The sequence below is a fragment of the Nanorana parkeri genome, unplaced genomic scaffold, assembly GCF_000935625.1.
Source record: "Nanorana parkeri isolate BGI_ZX_2015 unplaced genomic scaffold, ASM93562v1 scaffold680, whole genome shotgun sequence".
NCBI classification, from domain to species: Eukaryota; Metazoa; Chordata; class Amphibia; order Anura; family Dicroglossidae; genus Nanorana; species Nanorana parkeri.
In genome coordinates, this window is record NW_017306948.1 from 111,499 (window position 1) to 134,059 (window position 22,561).

At 39.8% G+C, this 22,561-nt stretch overlaps 1 protein-coding gene across 1 annotated transcript in view; it reads right to left on the reverse strand.

The window, feature by feature from the left end:
* Positions 1–22,561, reverse strand: part of ERBB4 (erb-b2 receptor tyrosine kinase 4) — a 160,522-nt gene that overhangs the window by 3,139 nt on the left and 134,822 nt on the right. The window contains exon 13 of the mRNA XM_018563608.1: positions 996–1,293. Coding sequence (XP_018419110.1) covers positions 996–1,293 — 298 coding nt within the window. The remainder of the gene's footprint in view (positions 1–995; positions 1,294–22,561) is intronic.

Sequence of the window (22,561 nt, forward strand, 5' to 3'; positions counted from 1 at the left end):
GGTTGTTACGCCACTGCTGTGGAGAGAAGTTAAGTGTGAGCTACCCCTTCTTTTCTGCTCTTCATTTACAGATTTCAAAATATAATTTTTCAATATGGTCCACTCATGTGAAGTATAAAACTTTATGTTGTAGCTGTGGTACCCTACAATGTGCAGATGCTGACTTTTGCTGACTTTTTATAAAACTGACTTTATACAGACACCCTATTTACAGACCGTGTAGTCCAATCTAAATGCATATAGATGTTTTTTGATTATTTTTTTTCATGGTCATAACCACAGCTGCTGATGAATGTCTAATTACCCCAGAGGTGTTAAAACTCTCCCATCCTCAATTTACACAATTGTGAATGTGAGTGAGTCAGGTTGATTCTTGATTTTTCAATCTGATTCACTTAAACTGATCTAATAGACATAACGTTTGACTTACTATGACTACCTAATACAATATGCGCTAACCCTATAAAAGAGGAAATGTATAGTAATCACAGAAATGAAAAGCAATTAAAGCAGACCTTGCACTAAAAAAAGTGTCACTATTTACTGAGGCAGTAACTTAAAAAAAACCCTGGGGTGAAAAAAGTTAGTTAATATACTCACCGTACCCCAGCTTCCGCTATGGCACCAAGACGAGGATAACATCATCATTCTTCCAGCGAGATCTTGGAGAATGGCGAGTAGATAAAATCTCATAAGATCACGCTCCACCACAATGCAGTAGCATCTTCTTGCAAGATTTGGGCTACTCGGCATTCCCCGAGATCCCGCCAGAAAGATGGCAACGCCAGCCCCTGCAGTACAGAAGCTAGGGTTAAGGTAAGTTGTTTTGCAAACTTTTTCTCCCTAAAGGTTAATTTTCTGTACTGCCATGGAGACGAATGGTGCTCAGTAAGTAATCAGACCTTGCTTGTATGTAATGGTCAGCTTTAAACAACAACATGTAGAGACTAAACAATTTGCTGTATAATTCATCAACATTCATCCAGGTAACCCACCTGTCTTGGGCTTCTCTTTCATAGGAGTCATATAACCATCTTCTCCTACTACACCTCGAGAGTTGCGCTCTCTTACAAACGCAGTGGGGTCGGCACTATACCTCTGTAGGCTGCTTTCCTCTGAAACCCGCTCTGTGTTTTGTTTGCGCAGGGTTCCGTTACAGCATATGTCTTCAAAGACTTCTGCAGTGGCACCCAGCACTGTAGGGACCTCTGGTATGGGACATGCAGCTGGTCTGTATGGCAGAGTCACAGATTCTTGAGTGGTATAGCCTCCATCTCTGTATACAAACTGATTCTGTAAAAAATAAAGTATGAGTATAAGTTTAACATTTCACAACAGAAAAAGTTTAATATCATATTTAACTCTGTTGATCTGAACTGCGAAATCTTCAGTGTTGGAATATATTATAGTTTATATTCCTACTGCTGATTATTCTGTGACACCAACCAAAACTATACCACCATGACAAAATTGGCCACATAACATAGAATGTAGAGATGCGCAGAGAAATAAAAGACTTTAACTATCCTAAGTTCTGTGTTACACAACTGCTTTATAACTCCACCCACTTTCTCAGTAGGCATTTCAAGAATTCTAAAATGATGTCAGTAAATAGGAAACAGCTTTCATGTTGCATGGAAACATTACATAAATCTAATATAAAATGTTAATGCTGCTCCAATATATAACAAAATATAATAATATTGAGTTTAGAACTGTATCTAAAAGAAATGCACAGTGTATGTAGTACATTGGGGCATACAATAATAAAAGTGTGAAATAACCCATACGTAGCAACATTGTATAGTTCAGTCCCTGAACTAAGGTCAACAAAAGATGCAAGCTGATCGAGTCACAGTGAGCTATAAAAACATGACAAAAGGTACCTACTGAGCACAACTTACAAATACAGTAGTTCCCCTTTAAATATCAAACTAAAATTACAAATCTGAAATAATTTGTATACCAGGATGATAATATGAAGATACCATGAGGGACATTCATGAACACAGTTGCGCTCTATTGACAAATGTCACACGAGGTGAATGTGTGCAAATCATATACAATACCTATTCTATCTTTTGTGGCTGAATGTTTCTAGCATTCAGCAACTTCTTGTTTTGGGAATGTCTGTCACCAATGTGCAAAAATGTCTGGCCATTTTTGGAAAAAGATTGCCACAGAATTGATGCAGCAATCTGAATCATCATTAAAAAGCCATGGGAACCAATTTATAAACAGGCACAGTTATCTGAAAAGGCTCCTTAAATGCTTTTCTGAAAGCTATTTTTTAGGCAAATTGCAACAAGTTGGAAAATCTTTAGCATATCTGCCACACTTTCACATAACCCAATAAAATAACGGTTGGAAAGCAATAATGTACATTTCTATCACTAATTAGCAAACTGCAGCACAATAAAGGATGCAATGGCTGCAACGCTTTTGATAATGATCCCCCACGTTGTTAAAACACTTACACATAATAAAGTACAAATAGATATATTAAACCTATTTATAAAGATAATTACTGGTCACAATCTAGAGACATTGATACTATTCTACTGTCCACCGATGCGGAGAAGGTGTTCAACAGGGTTTCTTGGGATTTTATGTTTACGGTTCTTCGTCACATAAGTTTGGGACATAGAATGCTACACTGGATCCAGACGATTTACTCTAGACCGGCTGCACGAGTTAAGACAGCGGGTTACTTGTCTACTTATTTTCCAGTTAAGAAAGTCACCCGGAAAAGCTGCCCACTATCTCCTACTCTTTTTGTTTTGACTTTGGAACCCTTTCTTAGACTCGTTCAGAATGATCCTCTTATTAAAGGCATACAAGTGGGGAAGGAAGAACATAAAAATGCGGCTTTTGTGGACGAAATGCTCTTTTTTATCACTGAACCCAAATCCTCCTTTCGCAGACTTTTGGTCTTATTTAAAGAATATGGGCTTCTTTCTAATCTTAAAATTGATTATAACAAATCTGAAGCTTTAAATGTTTCCTCTCAGTCTGCTATGGTGGATTTCCTGAAACGTCTTTATCCCTTTTAGTGGAGCGATTCCTCCTTCAAAAATCTAGGGATACAACTCCCTGCCCAATTGATGAACCTATATTCTTTTAACTTTATTCCACTTTAGCAGAAGTTGAGAGCAGACTAGCAGAAATGGCACTCTCTTACTTTTACATGATTCAGCAGGATCGCTCTCCTGAAAATGAATATGCTTCTTAGATTATTGTATTTCTTCCAAACCATACCCATTTCTCTCCTGAGGCATTACTTCAAGACTTAAGAGATGGATCTAGCTAAATTTGTCTGGAATGATAAACGTCAGCATTTGTCCTGGGCGCTTCTGAATTATCCGAAGACCAGGGGTGGTCTAGCAGTACCTGATGTATATAGATACTATGTGGCTTGGATGCTTCATTGGCATGCCCACCAACCATTTAAGGTTTGGGTATCCATAGAATTTGAGGGTTTGGATCTCTGACATTAATAGACCTTTATTACTTTCCCATCATCCTCTGATCTTGGCGACACTGCAGGAATTGTTGCTTCTACGACGAAGGAATACTCTTACCACTATAAACAGCCCCTTGATGCCTCCGGAGACTAGCACTCCAAAGCTATTGGCCCCAGATACACAACCTAGCCTGCATTTATCTATAGATCAGTTATACAGATTTCTGCTGGCTGTTGCAGAGGGCTAATGCAAGCATGTGCAAATAAAGATAATATTTAAAGATCTTCCTCTGCATGTTGGGAAGGCTTGTCGAATGGGGCGGCGAACATGGACTTAAGATAATTGAGCATAGTGGGTGTCCAAAGGGAATAATTATTAAAACAAAGATTTGCCTAATAAAAATGGCTGATGATTGCAAAGAACCCAAGAAACTAGCAAAAGAGCAACAATTTGCCGCTTTATAAACATGTCCTCTAATGTGGTATACATTACATTACCCATAATAACTTAATCAAGAATGGGTAACGATAGCGGAAAGTGAAGCTGTACAGCTAGGCAATGCTAAAAATATGGACAAAAAGGAATGCAATAGCTTTAAAATTAAGGTCAGTTAGCAGGTGATGCAGCAAGGAAAACTTTATGCACATGAGTGACAAAGTGTTGCTTTACACATTTGCTTTATTTGATACAGATGACTTTATTGAGTTAATAATGCCTGCCCATAGCATGGTTACATACATCACTACATGTCCTGCTCTAACAGCCTGTGGCAGAGTCCATACTCATAAGATTAACCAAGTGGAACTAATTGCCCAACATCTGTAAGGCTGAATGTCTACAGTCTTCAATCTACTGCAGTAGAAGATTCACTATTCAGTTTAAAGTTCGATTGGAGGTTTAACACTGTTCTTCAATTACTGTCTACAGTTACCAATTCACTTAGTGATTGTTATGTATTGTGCAAGGAAAACCAAAAGTTAATTACATAGATTATATTCCATAATATTCTGTGATTTAGATATGTATCATTTTGGTTAAAAGCTATTTTACAATTGTATTGATTGGCAAGCAACCAATGGTCCGTTTCTTCAATGCAGCTGTCATAAGGATAATCATAAACTGCTATGATTTAAAACCTTTTCCTCTGTAATGAGAGATTACAGAATAGTATAGCAGGCTGTTTATTAAAAATGGATGTTTTTTTTATCTAAGTTAGTTAGATCTTAACCTACCAAAGCATAAAGAACAGTGAAAAACGTGGTGCCTAGATTACTAGGATGACTGATGATGATGATGACAACTAGGATATGTCCACTAAACAAAAAGACAATACTGTATGGGACCAAGTTTGCTAGATGGGACAAGTATTCAGGCAGAGATCCTAATGTGAAGATCCTAAAGTTTACAATTGCACTCTTGTTATTTAGCTCCTATTTATTGGCCACATGTGTTGTCTAAATGTATCAGGTATAGTTAGAAAACCACGCCATTCTACATTAGACTGTATCAGTCCAGGTTGTTATGATAGGTTGGGCTGGACAACTTTCCCTCTCCTTGACTTTTGACACACCTTGCTTGCTTGCACCATACATTTTGTTTCAGAATGGATATATTCCTCATCTTTATGACACTTCATAATGCACACCATGACAGTGACAAAGATTAATAGCCAAATATCTTAGTGATAATGAAAGCATGCTACGCCACCTGTTCACATGTCACAGGGAATAAACACAACAATGAAATCCAAAGAAAAAGTATATTTTGTTAGCATTTTCTATGCTTCCAGTACATGCAAGAGTTTGTCGGGATTCACAAAAATAACACTGAGAGTGTATGCAAACATATCACATACAGTATTGCCTATAACTGAGCCAAACCTTAACCCCCCATCATATGTTTATTGAGCACATAAAGTATTAATACAAGTATAGACAGCTCATTGTATTGCCTTTTAGCACACCAGTATTTAGTTTTACTAATTCAGGCATATGTTTATTGACTGGCTGCCTAAGGCCAGGTTTAGAGAGCCTGCTTCTGACAGCTGGGCGGAGCCAGCCGTCATCTCACGGCTGGCTCCGGCCACTTTGAGAGATCAGCGCCCCAGGTTACCAGCTAACCAGGGACGCTGGCATTACACACTGAGAGCAGCCTCTCCGTGTTCTCAGTGTGTAATGACTGATGGCGTTCCTGGTTACCTAGTAACCAGGAATGCCATCGGTCATTACTCTCCCGGACGCTCTGGGAGTCTAATATGACTCCTGGCCGCCCGGGAGATAAACACTTTCTGCCAGAAAGGTTCACTCTGCTCGATCAAGCAGAGTAAACCTTTCCCTGCTCGTTTTTTTCTATTTTTCTGACATCGGAGCTGTTGGCTGCTTTCAGAATAAAAAAAAAAGAAAAAAATCACCCCAGGGAATGCATAGCTAGATTCCTATTGGCTATTTCAATTTGCAATAGCCAATAGCAAACTAGCTATTGCAGCCGCCCACTGCTGCTTTCAATGAGCAGAAGGGGACCTGCAGTTCTCCATCAGGTCCCACTCTGGTGATTGACAGCAGCAGAGGGCGGGTGCAATAGCAAGTTTGCAATTGGCTATTGCAAAGTGAAATAGTCAATAGGAATCTAGCTATGAATTCCTATGTTGATTTTTTTATTTTTTTATTCTGACGGCAGCAGAACCGCCCGGCCAATAGAAAACAGCTGTCACTGCTAGCTCCGCCCAATCGTTTTCTATTTTATTTTTTACTACTTTTTAAACTGTGTTTCTATTGTACTCAGTACCACAGAGGTACCGAGCAGAACAGCCAAGCCGAATGCCGCAGAGCGGCGGCATTCGCCAATTCACTCACTGCTGTTGGGCATCTATGAGAATAGGCCGAACAGCAGCGAGTGGCTTAGCCGGTCCAGATGTTGGAGTCGAACATGGTGAGCATGTTCGGCCGACCCGAAGCCAGCCAAAGCCACTCGATGTACGGCTGATTTCAGCCGATATACAGCTGGAATCAGCCGTACCAGCCTGAAGTGAATAGCCGAACAGCGTTCGGCTCACTTCGCTTCGGGTCGGTTAGTCACTCGGCTGCCTACGTCAGCTTAGTGAATAGACCCCAGTGAGACAAGCAGTATTTTTGTGTCTGGTCCACAACGGACTGCACTGGTGTGAACAGAGCCCAGAAATACCATAGGGATGCTTTTTTGGTCTGGAAACAAACTGTTCTGGTCTGGACATGATCCAGACATGGTGTAAAAACAGGCCCTTAAACATATCCAGAATATGACTGCTGGGCAGTTCTAATATTTTTACAACCTAAATACAAAAATATTGTAATTAGTAAATAATCTCTATCACTCCTAGAATAAAACAAATAGTTTATATTAATGTATAAATAGTATTTGAGTTGATTGATACCAATCAACCTTAAATTCAGCATTGTATGCATTGTATACAATTCTGGTGCCAGTTTACCAGCTATGAAGGACCAACTTTTTGTCATTGACACTAGTACGCCTTTCTGAATTATGAAGGTCATGGTGCTTAGATCACACCCTCTGATTTTCCAAGCTACTACATTCTAAATAAAGTAGAGGGCAGAATGTATGGCAGCAGCAAAGCAAATTGAAAAGTTTAAAGGTGGATATTTTTGTTTCACCGCAGAGCTCCAAATGATTAAATAGCAGCGTGAGACTCTCAGGCTTATACGTTAAAGTCAATATTCAGAATAACAAGCTATTGCGACCAGTCCTACTTTCTCGGTTACTGATCTGATTTGGGTAAACAGAAATGTGATTGCTAATTGTCACTGTACTTATAGCATGACCGTTAATGCACTGCTTTACTGAATACCCCTATACCTGTTTAATGAGTGAGACTGCTTTTATTACTTCAGTTCTCAGAGAGTTAAACACTGCCGTGAGTTAACAGCTTTGTCCTGTAGAGTAGTAATTAGTGTTTTTGCCACAGCTTTTGATGACTTGCTGACCTATAGCCTGGGCCCAGCATCAGAAAGCAAATGACTGATTGATTCAATTACTGTGCTGTCTTCTTATTCTCTATCCCTTCTGTGATGGTACTGGACACTCTATATTAATGATGTTCCAGGCTGTTCCTTTTACGTTTCTTTCATAACGAACTAACGAACTGTTTGATGTCTAATGTTATTTATGCATTGCAGAAGAAGACACCCAAACATCAGGGTATTATAGTAATTATGGGGTATTCTTTACTAACTAATATTCTTAGGGTATATTGGGCTTCTAATCCACTCATCTTCTAGTTTAAAATCCTAATTTTCACAATTGAGAAGAAACTAATGCTTCTAAAATCATTTTCTTTTCTTATTAAACTCTAAAGTTATTTTATTGCCATTTGTTGCTGCAATATGTTGGCATCATATAAATATAGAGCTGCAAAGCCATAACAGAAAAATGATGTAACTATGGGTACAGAATAATCAGTAATGGTTTAGTTCAATAAGGGTGCTTTTTCATTCAATAATGGACTACTGTCTTTGCTGCCATAGCATATTACTGATACAGAACAGCCATTGACAAAAGCCTCTTCAGAGCACATAGTTCCCCAAGGTTAGAAAGATTTAACAGGTAGGCTACTAATGACTTAGATATTATACACTAATAAATAATGATATTTTGATGGATGAGCTGGAAGTTTGAATTGAACAGGCCTTATTAAATGAGTATTCATAAATCTGGACATGAACTTGGTTATTTAATGAGCAGGGAACACAGGAAGGGAGGTTCAGAAGCTGTGGGAATAGGACATTTTATTTTAAGGGCAGTGGAGAGCTGTCAGATTTCAGTCACTAAGCTAACCAGTTACACCACCCTTCTTACAAATGTGATATTGGAAAGAAAACCAGGAAAATAATATTTCATATAGAATTAACAGATTATTACTTTAAAGTAAACCTGTCATTTGAAAAAACATTTAAACCGTCTACAGAGACGGGATTAGCCACTTATACTTTTCTAGAAACTACAGCCACTAATTGCCTTTTCTATCACATACAATCCCTATTGGTCAGAGGAGCTGGCCATCACAGAGATGGTCCATTTAGGAAGGGGTGGGGAAGCTCCAGACAACCAGGATTGTTTTGAGGAATGTATCTACTTTAAGTTGAGCTATGATTAAAGGAGAACTATGAGGTGAGTGCTTTTCACTCACCTCATAGTTCTAGCCGACCTGTGACAATGAGACTGTCACAGGTCGGCTCAGTAGATCGGGAGGTGAGCGAACACATACCGGCGTTCGCTCACCTCTCGATCCTGTCACGGCTCTCTGCCGTGACAGGGGAGGGGCTGGATTCCCCCTGCCAGCTCCGATCCGCCAGCGCTGACTGGCAGAACGGACGGCGGAGGGGGCGTGTACAGCTGGCTCTACCTCTAGATAGGCAGAGCCAGCTGTCAGTCACACAGCTGGGCGGATCCCGGCACAATTTTGGGGATCCGCTTCAGCTGCGGCGTCTCAGTATACCGCGAGCAGTAGCACTGAGCCTAGGGTGACGGGAGGATGCTAGTTTGTGTCCTCCTGTTACCCTAAGAAGAACTATGGGGAAAAGCCCTAACCCCATAGTTCTCCTTTAAGGCCCTTGGGGCTGAAATGTGTCAGCATGTTGGATCTACCTGCTGTTATGTCTTATGCTTTGAATTATTAAAGAAGGCTTTGGAAGGTGGATCTATACCATGTGCTGACTGCTTGCTACAAATATTTTGGGAGGCTGACAGGAGCCCAGGTTATACACTAGAGTCCTGTGTTGTGAAACTGGACAGGAAAGATAGAGCTCCCACAATTTCCTTAATTTGTTGTTTAGAGTGACTTAAGGTTCCAAGTGCTTTAATGATGACACAAAATGATATGTGCAGGTGTTTGCATTTTATTCCTATAGATAGTTCAGCAGGTAGCCAGGTGTAGGTAGCATGTACTGTCACGGAGGGGGTGTCAAGAAGCCAGAACTAGAGCTGTAGCCAGGATTCTTACACTGCGGCTTGCGCATGGTGCAGCTCATAGAGTTGTATCAGGTGCAGCGTCTCTGCATGAACGTGCGCGAGTATGCGCGTTCGTGTGCACGCCGACGTATTGTTTGAGTGTTTGGCACTCTCTGGGCTATAAAGGCTGTGATTAACAATCCTCCTTTGCTGTCAGATTTGTCAGCTTCCCTGTGAGTTCCTGCATCCTGTTCCTGAGTATCCATTATGTTATTGACCCGGCTTGGCTTGACCTTTCTGCTTCTCTCCAGTGCTTCGACCCTCGGCTTGTTCCTGACGTTGTTCCTGCTTCATCCTCTGGTACTGCGTTGCCCGCATGCTGACGACCTTGGCCTGTCCTGACGATTCTGCTTGATCCATTGCCTGCCTGGACCTGCACCCATCTCTGCATCCCCTGCTCTGCGGATCTGTCTTCAACTGGCACTCCTGCCCCTCTGTGCCCCGGTGCTCCTGTGCCCAATCCAGGTGCCCCAGGACCAGAGTTGTAAGAGAGGCTGCCCTCGACACCTCAGACTCCACTGAGGTACGTGACAGGGGGAGTTCAATATTTTAGTCTCAGCTCGTTAAAGTGTTTGTCAAGTCCAATTTTTTTAGACAGAGCAGGGAAGGATTATAGCTCCCATTTTTTTTCTACTACTATCTGTGGTTCATTAGAGGAATTTCCCCTCACTTACTGTCCTGACAATGGTTTCACCAGACAGGAAGTGAGTTGAAGGTTTTAGTCTATTATAGCTAAGGGTTAGTTCACACCATATGCAGTGCGTTCCGGTCCGATTCTGGACGGAATGCACTGCATCGCATTGCGGACGGCTCACTTTTTAGTGGGGCAGGAGGGGTGGCAGGCCATTGAAGTGAATGGCACCGTAGCCACGCCCTCTGGCCGCAATGCGATCGCCTGGCACATTATGCATGCGATCCAGTCCGATCAAAATAGTGATTGTAGCATTTTGGTGTGAACTAACCCTAAAAGTCTGAGTTCTTTCCTGAAATAAGCTGACATGGAATGAGTGTTATGGTAGGTGCTGCCATTTTCACAAATAGAACTGAAAAGTTATCACTGTTAACATTTTAAAAACTAACATTTTGTTAATAACAGTGGGGCACTGAGGTACACCGAAGCTGGGTGGGATCATTGATAGGGTATAGAACAGGAGAGCGGATATATATACACATATTGTTTGAAGAACTGAACAGTTATTCATGACAGCTGTTTAAGCACTTCTTAAAGCAGTACTATTTGGTCCATGTCATGTGCAGTATCCCATCCATGTCTATATAAATGCTATGTTTGGTAAGAGTCCACACTAGCTTTGTTATTGACAGATTTTACTCCAATGAAGAAGTTAGGTATTTGATTTATTTATAAGGAATAATAACTAAGCAACGCAATAATGATGCTGCTAAAGTGACTACATGAATCTACGATTCCTAAATTTTCACAAGGACTCCATGCAAAACACAAAATTAATTCATGCTTTTGTAAAGTGAATAGCTGTTTAACCGAGTGGGCATTATTTTGCTTATAAATGCATGGCTGGAAAGAAAAAGAATGGCAACCTTAAATTTTGAGGTTGTAGCTGGTAATGAAGGCTGTTTCCAACAACAGATGCATGTAGTGGACTATACACCTGCCAATAAAAATATGCATTTTATTCAAACCTCTCATCCACCCCTAATAATACGTTGTTTTACTGTCAGCATTTATCATGTTAGGATTTCTTCCTTAAGCATCAGACCCTGCACTGTTCAGCTAGCCTTTCAATGGCACTAACAGTGGACATTCAAAGATATGGAAGAGATGTATGACAAGTAAGGCGTGAGATACATACACACCAAGGATAGGAAAGGGTCAGGGGGTACCAAGGTCATTCTGGTCAGATTAAATGTCGAGCTTGGCTGACAGCGTGTTATAGTATATTAATGGCAAAATTAAAACACAAACACTTGGGCAAAGCTAATAGTAGGACAAACCAAAAAAACAACCAAAGGGTCAAAGTCAAGACAAAGATTAAAGGCTATGGTGGAATACTTACTCCTGACATAGGGGTGTAGGCAGGAGGAGGGCTGTGTCCAATTTCACTCTGATAGGAAAGAGAAATGGAATGATGGGAATAAGAATGAAAAGAATTTATGTGTTGCATGGGATAGTAAGAAAAAAGCATGTATCACAGAGAGGCCAACTCCACATCATGGATGTAAACACTCTTCTATACAATGAAAAATAGATATATCCAGTTGTGCTGCTTAGAAAAATAATACTATAATGCTTCCAAGTAAGAGCAAAGCAATTCTGCAACTAAATACTGTAGTGATGATGATGTCTTATCTTGTAGTCATTGGGCTAATTTAGGGAACCAGGAACAAGAAAGAAAAGGCTCCTAATAAAGATGATAGCTATATTTTTTAATGCTCGCTGCCTACCTTGAACCTAGGGTCTGTTGATCAGGCGATTAAGAGGGACATGATGACCATGTATAAATACATAAATGGTCCATATAGTGAGCTTGGTGCCAAATTATTCACTTTAAGGTCACTGCAAAGGACAAGGGGGCACTCTTTGTGTCTGGAGGAAAAGAGGTTTAACCTTAGCATACAGAAGGATTCTTCACAGTTAGAGCTGTGAAAATGCGGAACAGACTCCCCCAGGAGCTAGTTCTAGCAGGCTCAGTTAACTGTTTAAAAAAAAACCATTCTGGATGTATTCCTAAATGCACAGAATATTAATGGATATTGAGTTCTTATAGGTTTATTAAGCACCGTGGATTGTTGATCCAGGGAATATCCGATTGCCTTATGGGATCAGGAAAGATTTGTTTTCCCCCTTTAGAGCAAATTAAACCATGTTTATCAGGTTTTTTTTGCCTTCCTCTGGATCAACAGTGGGTAATTGTGGGCATAGCGTTCTGTGTTAGTTTTTTTTTTCTCTCTCTCTTATCTCTATAGGTTGAACTTGATGGACTTGTGTCTTTTTTCAACCTGACTAACTATGTAACTATGTAACTTGACTCTCTCTCTCTCTCTAAAGGCTTTCAAGTAGGGTCAGTTAATTAGGTGATGGATTAACTAATGTAGAATAAGTCATTTCCAACAATCACTGGGTAACTTTAACCACCACCCTTGCCATAAAGGGAGGTGGACATATATTTCTGAAGTGTCGCTGACAAACGCAGAAAACACACTCAGGAGAGAGACCAGTGCACAAGTTGAGTGTATGTGATCGAGCTGTCATTAGACAGCTTAGATTACCAACACAATGTACAGACACAATCAGAGTGGATGTACAGTGTACATTGTATCAGCTGGCCAATCACACCTTTTTACATTTGAGAGCCCTTCCCTTCCTCTCACAACAGAGAAGGGGGAGGAAAGATGATCTTAAATAACAAAATTATTCATAAGCAATAGAATGTAAGCAGCAGATTCAGGTGGGGGTTTTAATAAATATGATTGTGGAATCGTTTTTAACCCTTTACCCCTTCCGTCTCCTGTACATCTCAGCTTCATCCTGTCTCTAGTGACTTGTATATTAAGGCCTTCGCCTCCCTTATCCTTCAAATTGGCACATCTTCACTTTCTTCTCCCACTGTGTATAACCTGTACGATAATTATGTGCTATATCTATTGCACCATAACCAAGCTCCATGTTTTAAAAGGCTTGTCCACCGAAACACATACATTTCAGTTTTGCATGGAGGCTTGTAGGCAGAATTACCTTTTTTCCCAAGACGCAAGCAGTGAAATGTATGCCAGGTTCCCAGCTCTGCCCATCTGCTGCCACTATTTCAAGGTGGTTATCTGTAATTTGTTTGCATTTGATTGATGGTATGGAAAATGCAACAGGAAGAGTGAGACTCTGCGGCAGGAGGACAGAGCATTGAACCCAGATGGAAAGGTCTGCTGGGCATCTCCCATAACTAAAATACAGGTATTAGATCATCTAAGGGTGTCTACTTTTCAAAAAGGGGTCATTTTGGAGGTGTTCATACAGCCCTGGCATTTATTATTTGATATGCCAGTTTATTTTCCCAAAATATTTGGTCTATTTTTCCTTTATGTAATTAAAAACAAAAAACACAGTTATTAAATACCAACAAATGGAAGCTCTATCTGTCTCAAAATTATAAATAATTATATAAATTATTCCGGGTACAGTGTTGCAAGACCAAGTAATTATCAGTCAGCCTATCACAGCTCTGAAAACTGAAAATGGCCTGGTAATGAAGGGGTACAGGATAGTACTCAAGTGGTTAAAGTCTACTTAGATTTTTATGGCTGCCTGTGTTTCAACTGGCAAGATTTGCCCTCTCTATTTGCTCTAGTGACCATTGCTGCAGGACAAAAAGTAAGAGGAAAATCCAAAATTGGTCACCAACCGAGGTATGGGACACCTGTTTCAGTGACAATGTTCTAACAGGGGATTTCCCCTCAGTGTGGCTTCAGATACACTTTCATGAACTGAGGAATATGAGAATCAGTTGAAACCAATATAAAAGAGTCAATAAGTTAAGCCTTTTTGCTAGTTTGTTTTGTCTTTTTATACCTTAGTACCAGAATTCTAGTGATTGTTATGATTGTTAATGACTGTAGTTAATGTGCTAATATAATTTCTGTATCAGTGGATATATCTAGAATAGGAAAAATTGTCCAAATACAACGGCTATGTGCAAGGCCGTCTCTACAATTATGCAGCTTCATTGGGTCATGTAAGGGGGGGGCCTGTCCCCTTACTGACCCGAGCGTCCCAGGTTACTAAGAGTTCTTAGCAACCTGTGATGCTTTGGCTGGCATCCTGAGCAGCTCACTGACGTCACAGGTTCCCAGGAGCTGAGCAGGACACTCTGGCTGGCGTCCCGTCCAGTTCCTAGCAACCATTGATGTCCGTGAGCTGGACAGGACACCAGAGACAGAGCCAGAGGTACACCAGCACCCCCAGAACAAGCACCACCACCCAAACCCCGTAATGGGCAACAACGCCACTGCCACCACACTCAGGCGGTGAAAAGTGTAGGGACATCCCTGGGAATGTGTATTGCTATTTGAATCTTGGTGTGCATTTTTGTATTTCTTCAAAAAACTTTGCCTCTGTGCTGGAGTTTCCTCTGTTAAGACCATTCACTGCTGATCTTTGTCTGTGTGCTGGGTGAATGGTCTTTATCCGCTCCCTTCTCTAGCTTTCTGAAGGTAGAATGTAGTGGGTGGGTCTGCTGGGTCACTCTCAGAGCTGTGCTCTCTGCACAGGCTATATGGAGTACAATGATAGCGTCACTGCTGCTCTTAGAAGGTAATAACTAGATTTGGAGAAAAGAAAATTGTGATGAGAATGTATTTCCTTTCTGGCTAATGAGGAATATATTTACACAGAAGTTTTTGTGCCTGGAGTTCAGCTTTATGTTTCCCCCATGTAGTTCAATTTAAAGATTTTTTTTTCCGACTTATACATCAAATTTTCACATTACATGAAAAATAGTAAGGGAATGAAACAAGACTTTATGCCTACAAACTGTTATAGGTACAAATGCAGTTAAAGTAATAATATAATACATTCTAATAACATATCAAATGCTATAAATGATTACAATCATTAAAATAATGTCACTATACTCTGCATCACAGGCTCAACAATGAAAGGACATTTGCACCCATGGTATTACTTGAATTATTCAGCTGCTTCTGATAGCTTAAGCAAAATGAGACTATGGGCTGGTTGTCGTCCTTTTGTGATTGCCTGTGCTGACAAGGTTTGATGGCAGTAACCTAAGGAACCTGTATCAACTCGTTCTACAGCAAACATGACAGTAATAGACATTTCCCTTGGCTTGACATTAAGATCCATGAATACTAAGCACAGTTCCATTCAAATCTAATTTATTTCTATCTCAGTTGGGTGTTTTGCATTTCTTTTAATGCTTTCATGTCAAAATGTAGGCCTGAATTTTCAGTGCACAGAGAGACCAGATAGTAAATCAATATGTCTGATGTTGGGGTGGCAAAATATATGAGTCTTAAGATTCCCATGGTCTCCATACCCATGTATTATAAATAGATATTGTCTAGTTAAATGATGTCATGAATGCCTGTAGATCTATCTAAGTGTGGTGGATTGCATGTATTGTATGATTAATATATTATTTTATTATTTGAGTCCAACTGACAGGTATACCTAGGGTCATAGGAAAGGTGTCCTTCTAATTTCCTAGTAATTGAACTTAACATGACCTTTATTAAAATATATACTTAAAGTGACATTAAACATTCAGATTTTTTTACATAAACCAATACTGTAATGTGTGCCTTACTATAATCCATGGCAGTTTCCCTTCTCTTTGCTGCTCTTCCTTTTAAATGCTTATCTCTTCTCATGCTGGGGAGAACTTCCGTTTTGCAGCTGACTGCCTCTTCTCTTGAATGTTACATGGTGTCTTTGTGCGCGATCCTGACCTGAGCCAGGACTACAGGATGACGTCCTCCCGACATCCACATCCCCGTCCACTTTAGATTGGCAACAGCTGCTGCCTGCATGTGCCGTTGTTTTACTCTTTTCTGTTGTGTTTGTGTCTGATCGATTCTCCTAATCAGGTATTCTCTTTTTTTTTTAAAGAAACTTTATTGCTCATGTTTTTTCAATGAATAGGTTGTTTATGAAAAAACATAAGCAATAAAGTTTGTTTAAAAAAAAGAGGAAAAAAAATACCTTGTAACATTTCAGAGAAGAGGAAGTCAGCTGCAAAGGGAAGTTCTCCCCCAGCATGAGAAGAGATACAGATTTAAAAAGGAAGAGCAGCAAAGAGAAGGGAAACAACCATGGATTACAGTAAGGCACACATTACAATATTGGTTTATGTTAAAAAAATCTGAGGGTTTAATGTCACTTTAATAATGGTGGTCAATAAAACATAGTTTCTCTAACCTGTCCTCAGACTTCGCCAACAATGCATGATATGTTTAGTTTCTCTGAGGAAGACAAGTGGATTAATTACTTACTGAATGAGGTGGCTAATCGTTACCATGCTCTGCTGAGCGGATTTATAAAACATGCACTATTGTTAGCCTATACACTACATGCAGTCCATAAGAACTACAAAAACTATAAGTCTCTGAAGTGAAGTAAAAAATATGTATGCAAGCTGGGTTTTTTTTACCACCTGCTCTCCTAGGCCAATTATCCTGAGTCAGCCCCCTCCTACCTCCTATAGTGGATTGGCTACCCTTAGCATAGCATTGGCATGATCAGATATCTTTATGTACAAAAGGAGCCCAAAAAATAAGTGTTTACAATTTTACTTCAATATTCTTAGAATTCATAACCAGAAGATTAGGAAAATGTGTCACTATACCCTTCTAGAAGTTTATTTCTAGGTCTATGAACAAGAGTGGGAGAACGTTAATTACAGTACATAATACATTATGCCACAAACGAAATTAAAAAAACTGTGTTGGGGCAGTAGAGAACCATGTAGACCTGCACTGGCAGGATGGGTGAAAGTGTGAAACCTTTTGTTATACACAAGAATATGTTACTGACAGTCAGCAGCATGATGCCCCTGACAGCCCTGCCACTCAAGACCACAGCCAATGTTGTCTCTGCAGAAATCTGCACGTAAGGTACCCGGAGCTGTGATCTATATAAAGCTGTAAGCTTCATGTAAATCAGTTACCTGGTTTACATAGATGCCATGTAATGTAATAGTCAATGACCATGCTCTCTTAGATGGGATACACCTGATATAACATAAATATGACTTTAATCGTAAAAAACCCTCTAAGCTGTGCCTTCACTCGCTCAGTGTTTTCTGTACAGAAGTAAAGTTTGCTCTGGTTACAGTTTTTCTAATTATCATCACTATATTTTATGAACAAAGCGAATGCCACTGAAATACCAGTAAAGCTTGTTTCTTTGGTACCTCAATGGCAAGGTGTCTTCATAATGTCTCAGTAAATAACAACACAAAAGCTGGGTTATTGCTAGATTGTTGCAGCACTGTGAATTTTATTACTGACCTTTCAGACTTCTAAGATTTGATATTTTTAGCTTTTTTGTTGCTCTGAGTAGACATAGAAACTACGGGCATCTTCACATATTTGAAAATATGGATTTTAATGCACGTTTGTGTGCACCTGCTCTATGGGGAATTTAGTAGGTGATGAAAGACAAAGGATTTGTGTGCCTTATAGCCTCTGGTGGATTATCTATAGTAATATGTGAATTCACCTCAGAGATTCAAACAGCAAAGCTTCGCCTATAACAGTCATGTTAGGTGTGAGGAATATTACATCCATGCTCCCACACAGCTTTAAAGCTGAACTCCAGGCAGACTAGAAAGAAAAAACACTGAAAGGGAAAAGGTACGGAAGAGAGAAAAGCAACACAAGGAGCCAATCAGTTGTGTCACAGTACTCATGTGTTGACAAGGAACATACTGATAGGAGAAGAGAGATTACCTCATTAGTCTGTTTCTGCTCCTTTACTTTTCGATTATAGGTTGGGACTAGAACTATCTGTATTACTTAACTGCTATAGAGAACAGACATGTCTCTATGCTGGCTATGCTGTGTGGCAGGGCTGTGTAAATCTCAGGAATGAATGAACAGAAATAGAATTAACTATGGTGTGCATAATAGCTCTCATATGTAATGTGTATCCATGTATTTAGCTGTTTGCCTGGAGTTCAACTTTAAAGAATCAATAGGGTATCTAACACTATTATAAAGTATATATTCTAAAGGTGCAAGACTGTAGCCAATTACCGTTTCGGACGGCGCAGTGCATTGTGGGATGTCCCGCGGTCGAACAGACCGCGGACATCCCATAATGTTCGGCGTTCGGCGAACGCTAAAACATGCTATGTTCGAGTCGAACATAGGTTCGACTCGAACGTGCAGCCCATCCCTAGTAAGAAATCTCAGTGAATGAATATTCCCATAAATAATATTTTTTTCAAACAATCTCAAACTGTGTCACATATTTCACACTGCTAGCTATCAATATGCCATTAATACTTGCCCCTCACTTCTAGATTATAAGCTCTTATGGGCAGGGCACTCCTTACAGTGTCTTGATTTGAATTGTAACTGCAATGTCTTCCTTATATTGTAAAACTCTGTAAACTGTTTGCTCTATATAAATCTTGTATTATAATAATAATTATAATAATAATAATAATACAAATAATAATATATTGTCACCTCAAGTCATTACTATATGTAGATCACTAAAAGGGCATTTTTTTTGACATTGCCCTGTATACAGTAGTGCAATGTATGATGACTGAGTGCAGTAACCCAAATCTCAACCAGTCAGATTTATTTATTTTTCTCAAACTACTTTATGAAACTTGATTGATTTCCAGGAATTACTGTGCTTTACACAGTCTTCTCTTTGAGTATAATAACCACAAAAATGTACATATGTACTTTGTTTTGCTACACATTTGCTGTTTTCAAAATAATATTTAATAATATTCAATATTTACCAACCAGTAGATGTCAAGCATCACCAGAAGTAGCCGCCTGAGAAGTCTTGGAACACTGCTCAGATCATTACCCAGAGTTTAACACAAATTATGAAGGTAGCAGTTTGAAATCTGCTTATCAGAGCTGCCAGTAACGGTCTCCAAGCATAATGTATATGCACTGCTGTGCTTTTGCTATCAAAAGCACAGCATACATGTATATGTATGTAAACAGATGTAAAGGTATCCAAGTACACGTATTTCATTTTTACTGAAGATATAGGAAAATATGATTTTGAAATACATTAATGGGTTTAGGAAGGATAATAACAAAGAGCAGCACTCTAGAATAGATTCCTTTTATATTATGGATACAGTTAATGAAGGTGATAGTGCATGTGATTAATATGTCATGTTCTATGTCTTCCTTTGAGTGGCCACTTTGTATAGAGTGCAATGTCTACTGTGGCAGAGATATGTGAATCTTGGATGCCCATAGTGAATAAGAAGAAACAGCTGCCCTGCAACAGATAAGAGGAAGGAATGTTCTTGCAAAAAACTAAATTAATGTCAATGTAATTTTGTAATTATTTTGCAGCATTAAGTACAATTTAGCCTGCTCCATCTGTGCATTATATTATTTGCCTGAGCTAACTATTTTCTCTTGCCTATACTGTTCATCGTTTTTATTGCCTAAAAACCACAGGAGAACTCACCCATGTGTTAGTTAAAAAACACCTATCGCTGTTTTATTTTCTGGATCCTACAGGAAGAATTACACTACATTCTTTGTACTGTATAACCAAGTGTGAAGGGGCACCGGGAAGTACTGAATGTCCTTGTGAACTTAATAATGGTTTTCTCACTTCCCTTGTCAGAACATGAGACTTGGATGTGATTCTATAAACTCCTGCCCACGGTTGTTGCAGCAATAAGTTACCTTAGATAAAGCATATTGGAGGCAGAGTGTAACAGAAAGATAATAAGACTTTGTATTTTGTCATGGTATACTTTTTTATGAGAGTGTACATTATGTTTTGGAGGGGTCAGTGCTGATAATGTTGTCCACAGGGCTTTGAGAAAATTTAGAAATATACCCTACATGCCCTGACCCTTAACCTAAACCCTTAACCTTAAAGTAGTTGTAGACCCTAATATGCCTAGCATAAAAAAAGCTAAGTACTTTACATTGTAGTACATCTAACATGGTTTCCCCTTCAGGAATGTATTTCTGCAGGCCATATTTTTCTGACCAGGAACACTGCCCAGGCATTCTCTTGCACTTGTAGGGTTAAAGTTGTAGTTAGCTGCGGTGGCTGCACATCACCCTGTTATGTTATGCATTCAGCAACATAAACTATAGCTCTTATGAGCCCTCAATGTTCTACCAGCATTGGACTCTGTCAGAAGGCAGGCAGGAGAGACAGGCAATGGCCATTCTCCATACCCCAAACTTAAACTAATCCCTTATATAATGCCCTAATTTTTTTCTTCTCTTAACAATAAACCCTTAGGGCCAGTTCACACCACAAACTCTGCATTCTGGGGCGGGAGGGGGCGTGGTACTGCATCGAAGTCAATGGCACCGCAGCCACGACCCCCGCCCGCAGTGCGATCGCCCGCACCCGGAACACAGGCACATTAGTGCGTGTGTTCCGGTCCAGTGCGTTCTGCAAAAATACTGCAAGCACTTTTTTTTTTTACCTTAAGTGATGCCTCCTAATCCGATCATCTTCTTATTTCCAGGAGTTTTCACGAGTCCCTCCAGCGCTGGTGTCGGTCGCCAATCCAGCGCTGACTCCTCTGTCTTAATTAGCACTTCCTGTCCCACAGAGTCTGTGCGGGTGCACGTTGCTACATTTACTCACCTTGTGTCTCTCCTCGTCTCCCGGCCAAACATCTGAACTGCGCATGCACCAGCCCCAAGATCCTTTGCGGCTACCCGAGAATTTTCAGATGTTCGGACGGGAGCGCGCGTCGGAGACACAGGTGTTAACCCTTTAAAAAAGTTGTTTTTAAAAAAAAACGTTTTGCATATATCTGCTGCTTGCAAAAAAAACTGTTGTGCCTTAAAATAAAATTGGTATTCTGGAATAAGTGTGAACAAACCTTTAAAATGCAAGAGACTTATTTTTGGAAGTATTACAGTTGGATGATACCAAGTCACATTCAAGCACTATTTGCATTTATAAAATATATTTAACAATTGATTAATAAATACCAAGATGCATTATTGTGTGTCTTATGTCTGCCTGAGGTTCAGCTTTAATAGCATGGTGATACAAAAGGCATCTCTGATTTGGTTACTTGAATTGAATTGATAAAGGCTATTTCTGGGGAAAAAAGATAACCTCCCCCCTGCAGTGGGGCTACCCCATGCACTGCAAGGGTTAACTCTCCGTTATGTATATAGGACTCGTGTAAAGAACTTTCACTTACCTGATCCCTGCTCATCTCCCCTACACTCCAGCTTGTGGACTATACCTCAGCATCCTCACATGCAATGCTGGGCTATGGGCCCTAAAATATAGGTTATGACATCAGCAGACCTCCAACCTACGAAGTGGAGGAGAAAAAGGCAAGTTTTGCTTGTGAATATTACCAACTCTATGTCGTCGACATATAAATCATTTATAGAATATAAAAAAGTAAATTATTCCTAACTAGCAGTAATAAAATAATAATAGCAATAATACAAACTAGCAATAATAATCAATTGGTTTCTACTACTGAGGCTTTGACCAGGACCTGAAATAGGGCAAGGTCATCCAAAAAGTTGGTGTTATTCACTAAAAACTGTTGTGCCTTAAACTAAAGTTGGTATTCTGGAATAAGTATGAACAAAATCTGTGGTTGTCCGAGTCTTATACTGTTATTAATTACGGTGCCAATCAACAGGTCATGCATTTTGTCTTTTAGAAAGAAATTTATAGAAGTAAAACTTTGTGCTAAGTAGCTGAATGGTAACAATGCATTATCTAGACAATACAGTAACAGAAAATCCTGCAACAGAAATTTCAGCCAGGACATATTAATCAGCAGGTCTGCCATACAAACCCTAAGCCCTGATTTTACCTTTCTCATGAGCCCGTCTAAATTAGGATCAGAGCTGTGATAGTATGAAGCTTCTTTCAGGTGAGCACAGATGGCTTTGTGTGGCCTTTCTATTAAACACAGAGCTGATCTCTCTGACATGATGACACAGCTCTCTGACAACAAATGAGGGCCTGTCTCCGGGGCTGCTCTTTCCAATATGGTTTTGATCTTGTCTCTGATCAGCTGCAAATAGCAGCTTGTACCTTTGAAATTAAGCTGGTGTTTGCTTTGGGAGGATGGGATTCAGACCTGATTGCTAGCCCAAATCACTGGAGGGACACTTTGGGTTGTTCACTTCAAACATTTCTCTAAAAGGCAAGAGAGGCATAAAATGGGGAGCAATGAAAGCTTACACATGGTCAATAAATGGATTTAGCAAGTGTCATTTAGGAAAAAGATAGGATATCGGTGGACAGCTTAAGCTCTGAACATTCATACTTTTAAATTTAGTCTTTCACCAAATGTGTATGTTTTTGGTAGCTACCCTTGCTTTAATTACAACATGCATTAAAGTGCTTATTGGCACTAGATGATCCTAATTTGAGCTTT